The sequence below is a fragment of the Triticum dicoccoides genome, chromosome 2B, assembly GCF_002162155.2.
Source record: "Triticum dicoccoides isolate Atlit2015 ecotype Zavitan chromosome 2B, WEW_v2.0, whole genome shotgun sequence".
Classification (NCBI taxonomy): domain Eukaryota; kingdom Viridiplantae; phylum Streptophyta; class Magnoliopsida; order Poales; family Poaceae; genus Triticum; species Triticum dicoccoides.
The window spans coordinates 34,709,330-34,716,341 of record NC_041383.1 but is presented as its reverse complement, the minus strand read 5'-3'; the positions used below and the strand labels follow the sequence as shown (position 1 = coordinate 34,716,341).

Genomic DNA, 7,012 nt, shown 5'->3' with positions numbered 1-7,012 from the left:
GACTGTGCAGGTCAAAAGCATATGACACATGCATGCTTGAGGTGCCCTATTGGTAGATCGTTTTTCCATCTAACAAAGTTCTGGTGCTCACACTGTGTAGTGAAGCTTCTAAAGCATAGACGGTTAGCTGTTTCGTATCAAAACTGCCATGGCAGATTCGTATCAAAACTTGCCACGATGAATTCATGTAAACTAAATTTGCCATGATTTATAAACTAAATTTGCCACGAACCAATAAACTGAATTTGCCATGACTTGTAAACTAAATTTGCCATGAACCAATAAACTAAATTTGCCATGATCAGTAAACTACTTTTTCCATGGTGAATAAACTAAATTTGCCATTATTAACAAACTAAATTTGTTGTGGTTAAGCTAGAAAAAAGCACAAAGACTTATTAACAAAGTTCAAAATCAAGTATGAACAAGAAAAATTGCCATGGCAGATTCGTATCAAGAATTGCCGTGTTTTGAATGATGAATTTAGCCCGTGTAAAAGAACACAAAAAGTTGGAATCAAGTATGAACGAGAAACTTACCATGGCAGAATTGTATCAAAAATTGTCGTGTTTTTTAAATAAAATTTTACATGAAATTTGCAAAGAATGTGAAGTAATAAAAAATTGATCAAATGTTGCCATGGCAAATGCATGTTTCATTTTGCAATGTTAGTTTCAACGAAAATGCCATCTTTTGCGTAATAAAATTGTCGTGTATGTGAAAATAACACAAACAAAATGATCAAAAACAAATTCCCATGGCAAGTGCAAAGTCAAAATGCCATGGCACATGGAGTAATAATGTTGTGGTACATGAAAAAAAAGATAGATTTGCCATGTTATATGAATTAAATTTGCCACGATAGTAACGTTGAAATTGCCATGTAGTTAGTGAGTAGCATGCCAAATTGTTAAGTAGGAAAATGTACATACATATGGGTGAGTTGCCATCTACCATGAAACGAACAGGGCAAAATTAGGCTGATTGAATAGGGGGGAGTTGCCATGTCTATATTTAGTACCATTACAGAATGATGGGTTGTGGTTGGCATGAAGATGGCAAACATGGCAAAAAAAACACAGTTCAACCATGGCAACTGATGGGTTATGGATCTGATGAAGTTGCCAAGCATTTGGTACAGTAGCATACCAATTGCTTGGTACTTGTTAACATGCATAACAAACATGAAACATGGCAAATTTCAGGCTTTTATAGAGAGGGATTTGCCATGTATTTACTCAGAAATTTGAAAAAAAAGGATGTGTTGTGGTTTGAAAAACATGGCAAACAACGCAAGTTTTTGCAGTCCCACACATAGGGCAAGTTGCCATCTATTTATTCAGTAGAATGGCAAAATGATGAAAGGGAAAATGTAAATGCATTAACTGCTGTACCGTATGGCATATCAGAACACATGGCAATTTTCAGCACCGAACAGTAGGATAGTTGCCATGTATTTATTTAGAAGCATGGAAAATTGATAAGAAGTGGAATTGTAGACACATTAACATCAGTATGAAATGGCAGATCACAAAAAAACACATATTTCAGCTACAATTTTTTGTGAGCATGCATACATATGAAAGATAATGAGTAGAATTAGCCATTTTTATAATAAAATTTGCCATGGAAACAACCATTCTCACACCGGGGCAGGAAATTAAAACATTCAGTAGGAAAAAGGTGAGCAAAAAGGGGAAATCAAAAACGCAGGGGGGATGGGGGGACCTGTGTGGCACAATCATGAAGCGGTGACACCCACGAGAACAGGGTGGTGCCGGGAGGAGCTTCATGCACGATGGGGACAAAATTCGCCGGAGAATGGACTTCCTCGAGCCGCCACCATGCTTGTACTTCTGCCATGGAGTAAAAATTATCAAAAAAGACCATATGCAATAACTATTTTTCCATGTAGTGTACAAAAAGCGTAAAAATGATCAAAAAATGCCATATGTGCTAAATAACACAAAAAAGATCAAAAAATTGTCATATTTTGCGTAGTAAATTTGCCGTGTATGTGTATGGAAAAACAAAAAACATTTTTTTTCAAAAAATCCGTGGCAAGTGCATATTCAAAAATGACGTGCTACTTTTATCAATTTTGCCATGCTTTGTGAAAGAACAAATTGTGAAGAATGTGAAGTGCTGCAAAAAAGTTGATCAAAATTGCTATGGCAAACAATGAATATTCTATTTTTGCCCTGGTATTTTTGACCAAAAAAATTGCCATGTTTGAGAATAATAACACAAAAAACAAAATGATTCAAAATTGCCATGGCAAATGCATATTCAAATTTGCCATGCTATTTTTATAAAAATTGCCAACTCTTGACCAAACAAATTGCCACATATTTGAATAGTAACACAAAAAACAAAATAATTCAAAGATTGCCATGTTTCTTAAAGTAATTAACCATGGTAAATACATGTATAACATTCAACTTTGAGTGGAGAAGAGGGCGCTGAAAAACTACACTAGAAGAAGATTGAAAAATACAGTACTCAAAACAGAAAAAATGTCATGGTCCATGAAATTACGTTGCCATGCTCCATTAGCTTGGTCAAGTGATGTTATTCCCAAATAATTTGCGGAGGGATGAGTTCCAAACAATTCTGCCATGGCAACTACTATATATTTTTGCCATGGAAAATACTCCAGAATTTTGACATGGCAGAAGCTCATTGCAACTCTGTCCCATGGCAATTATTCGTAGCAAATTCGGCCATGGCAACTACTATACAATTTTGCCATGGCAATTACTCCAGAAATTTGCCATGGCAACAACTCATAGCAATTCTGCCCCATCAGAACTACTCATAACGGAAACTGCCATGGCAACTATTGATCCAACATTCAGTTTGCCATGTTACTCTAAATATGTTTGACATGTTGTATAAAATTTCAGAATTTGCCATGCTTTACGAAAATGTCGTGTGTTCCGATAAAGACAATCCTACATTTGCCATGTGACCAAACAAATCGTGGGAAAAATTTGTACATGATACATGGAATTTGCCATGGCAAACACATTCTCTAGCATCTATTCAACAATGTATGAATTTACTATGTGATGCTACAGAAAAATTGCCATGGTTATGTTAATTTGAACATTGGATTGATGATAAAAACAAATTTGCCATGGCAAAAACATTCGGTATAATCTATTTCAGCTCATGTGAATTGTCATAAGATCCTGTGCATAAATTGCCATCATGTGGACTAGTCATATACACGAATTCTGCTATTCCCAGCAAGAGCCAAATGGACCAGCGACTCACCGGCGTGAACGGGCATGGCCACGACCTCCTCCTCCATGGGGTGGCCAGACGTGACGCCGGTGACGGGATCCACGATGAGGACGAACCTCGTCGTAGAATGGACGCGGAGGAAGGGAATCGACGGAGGCCAGGCTCCTCCAGCGTTGTGTGGTGGGACCTATTGCTCACCGCTGCCGTGGCCTCCCCCGCCACCACCTGCCTCGCCAGGCGCTTCCATGGTGTTGCCGAGGAGAACTCACTATCGAGCCTCCTTCTCCTGCGGTCCATCTCGAGCTCGATGGGCAGCTCCTCTCCCGCCGCCGCTCAACCCATCGCGCACGTGCACTCCTCCTGTGGTAGCTCCTCTTCACCGTCGCCGCCACCGCCATTCCTCTCTCGCTGCAGCTCCTCCCCCGTTGCGCACAGGCACTCCCCTGCGGCAGCTCCTCTTCACCGTCGCGGCCGCTGCCATTCCTCTCCCTGCAGCGGTTCCTCCCCGCCACGGCTACTCCGTCGTGGCTCCTCCTAGCCGCAGCCCAATCCCGCCGCGGCTCCTCCATCGCGCAGCGAGCGCGCCCTTCCTCCTCCGCTGCGCCTTCCATCGCCGTCGGCCGGATCCACCTCCTATTCGCCACCGCTTAGGGCCTCCGCCCGCCACCACTCGGGACCTCCGCTTGCCGTCGCCCGAGGCCTCCGTCCACCTCCGTTCGGGTTCCACGCCCGCCATCGCCAGGGGCCTCCACCCGCCACCGCCAGGGGCCTCCGCCCGCCTCCGCTCGGGCCTGCCGGCCGCCACCGCCCGGGCCATATTGTGTGTGATGTGCGGGTAGGTGGGGAAGAAGGTGAGGCGGAGTGCGGAAAGAAGAACGGGACTGAGGACGTGCGGCACAGTTTGTCCACGCCCGGACGAGGCTGTGGGATGACGTGGAACGTAAAGTGCTTCAGGAATCGTGCAAAATGATTCAACAACAGATGACGCGTGTGGGCGGGATGCTACACACCATACGTGTGGGCGTTAATATTTTCGTTTCTTTAACCGCACAGGAGTACACAGCCAATTTATTGTTCTTGTCATTAGTTTACATATATGTTCATGTCTTTGTCCGTATGGGACTACAATTAGGCTCCGACTAGGCTAGTATATATTCTCGTCCCGAATCCCCAATTCCCTCTTAAATACGGACACTCATATTCCTTCCCGCAAGCAACATCGTGACAAACAAGTGATATACAGGCAGCAAAATAGAGAACTAAAGATGGACGCCACACAAAAGTTACATCATATCTAACTGTGATAGTGTTGACACCAAATTTTGGCATGATCAAAAACATAATTAAGATGGCGTCAAATGAAAAAGTGATCAAAGTGAAAAAGTTTTGTATCTTCAATTGGAGAAACTTTGATATTTGGGCCATAGGCATCCGATCTCATCTCTAAGGCTGAAGTGGTGTTAGAGGTACTGAGATTTTGTATTCAGAACACTATTCGGGTGATTACGCCCCCAAGACGGCCTCATATGGAAAAATTATCTAAACAAATTGTCTTCCTCTCGTTGCAGCGGTCGGTTTTGATATAAAGATTGTACCAATCCGAGGTCGTATGCAAAAGTTAAAGGCTGCACAGCGCAACCCTCCAGTGAGCAAAATATGACGCCCGGAACCAGACACACATGTGAGTATGTCTCATGAGACGCGTGAGTTATTCAACCTTTGCCGGCTGAATGAAGCTTGCCGGCCAAGTAAAAAGCTTGCCGGCACAATAAAAGCTTGCCGGCATAGAAAGCTTGTCGGCCTGGAAGCTTGCCGGTGTGAAAGCTCGCTGGGGTGAAACCTTGCCTGGAAGCTTGCCGGTGTGAAAGCTTGCCGGGTGGAAATCTTGCCGGGGTGGAAATCTTGCCTGCATGGAAAGCTTGCCGGAAAAGTGGAGGCTGTCAAAGACAATCCGACCAGAAGTTGGGAATAGGCTTGAAAGATTATTCAGATGAACTTGGATGGAAAAGTGTTCTACATGGAAGTTGTGCGTATAATCGAAACGGTCAACTTTGCTTTTGGAGTCATCATCATCGGAGATAGTATACGGCCTGGAAAGTTGTTACAAGACTCGGACAGTTCAGAAAACTGCATAATTGAATCCGACCCACAATTAAAGATGGGCCCTAAAAGTCATAAAAATTGCCTTAAAAGGAGAAGTGACACACGTTGTATTATGCAGATCATCGAGACGGACAAGTTTTATGTTGAACTCGACTCCATCCAAGATAGTATACGATTTCTACAGCCCGCGCAAGAAGCATGACAGAAGTATGAGACAGTTTCGGGCTGAATCCGAATTGGATTGAAACTAGAACTGTAGGACGTGAATTGATATAATTTTCTTGTAAGGAAAGCCTAGATGAATCCTTTACTTGTACGGGAAGTCCAGCCGCCTCGTATATATGTTAGGGGCGACGACCGATTGGAACAACACACAATCGATCAATTCATCTACCATTTTTTTATCTTTTATCTTTTCTCCTTAACCCCAGTTCTTCTTTCTCGTTCTTCGTCTGTTCTTTTTGTTGCAGGGCGGCGAACCTCGAGGCCCTAGGGGCGATCAGGTCGACCTAGGACAGCGTATAGCCGCCGCGCACCGTGACGGGGTCCCTCCCGGGCGTGTGGGGTATCGGGTCTACAAAAGCACCCGCCGGATTGCTTGCGTACCGTGCTTCCGGACGGGTCTCTCCTTCGACGTGAGCTGCGATGCATCATCCTCGGCGTCGAGGATATACGGTGATGTGTTCATGTGCGAACAGATAGTACATGGTTACCACTTACGAGCGTGAAAAACCTGAAACCTCGTAACAAGGATGCCTACCTACTAAATGGAAGAAGCAAACCAGCCGCAACGTACATACGTTGCGATTTGCTATCAGCAAAGACTAAGCATGTATCCAATCCAACAGGGACGTAGCTAAGCTATAGCTAGCACCAGCGATATATATACCAGCCGACGATGAGCATGTCTTTCATATCATGTGCTGCGTGGCGGGCGGCACGATGGAGCCGTCGCTGCGGCCCTGCTGCTTCTGTAGCTCCACGTTGGCGTGCCATCCGATGTCCATGACGAAGCCCCGGTTGCGGAGCTCGCGGTACTCCTGGCAGATAGCGCAATACTCGAGCCAGCAGAAGTGGACGCAGCAGTCCGGGCAGGGGGTCTCCTGGAGCCCGTACTGGGCGCGCATCTTGGTGCGGTACACGCAGGAGTAGATCCACTGGCACTGCCACCCCGACAGCACCCCTATCGCCATGTACAGGGCCGCGCCGGCGCCGCTTGACGTCGCCCCCTTGTCCAGGATCTCCGCCATCCGCCCCACCGCGATGCACGGGCAGCACCACCCCAGCAAGCAGACGCCATGGTCGTCGGCGCAGTCGAACAAGCCCGTTGACCAGGGGGTGGTTCCGGGCTCCATGGTGGCTGCTGGCATGCTCGTTCCGGCCGACGGGCTCCTATAGCTATCCGGCCACCGGTGGACGATGGGCAAGCGGGTGGCCTCAGCTAGCGGTATATGTTGGTTCCCACGATTTATTAGCACTAAAAAAATTAGCGTGCACTATTATTAGCTGGACTCGCAAAAATAAGTGGCACATGATTTCCATGTTCCATCTCCCCATAAAAATAGTAATACGTACTATAAGGAAAAGAAAATACTCTTGAAATGTGCCCCCTATGGGCTATGAAAATAATAGGACAATTCCATGACCGACTTCATTTTCT

General features: G+C 45.3%; 1 protein-coding gene across 1 annotated transcript; it reads right to left on the bottom strand.

Annotated features, from left to right (window-relative positions):
* Positions 1–6,031: 6,031 nt before the first annotated feature.
* LOC119366961 (cell number regulator 2-like) lies at positions 6,032–6,775 on the bottom strand. Its single transcript, XM_037632626.1, has one exon. It carries the CDS (start codon positions 6,720–6,722, stop codon positions 6,264–6,266), a length of 459 nt encoding a protein of 152 aa, XP_037488523.1. The 5' UTR covers positions 6,723–6,775; the 3' UTR covers positions 6,032–6,263.
* Between the last annotated feature and the right edge of the window lie 237 nt (positions 6,776–7,012).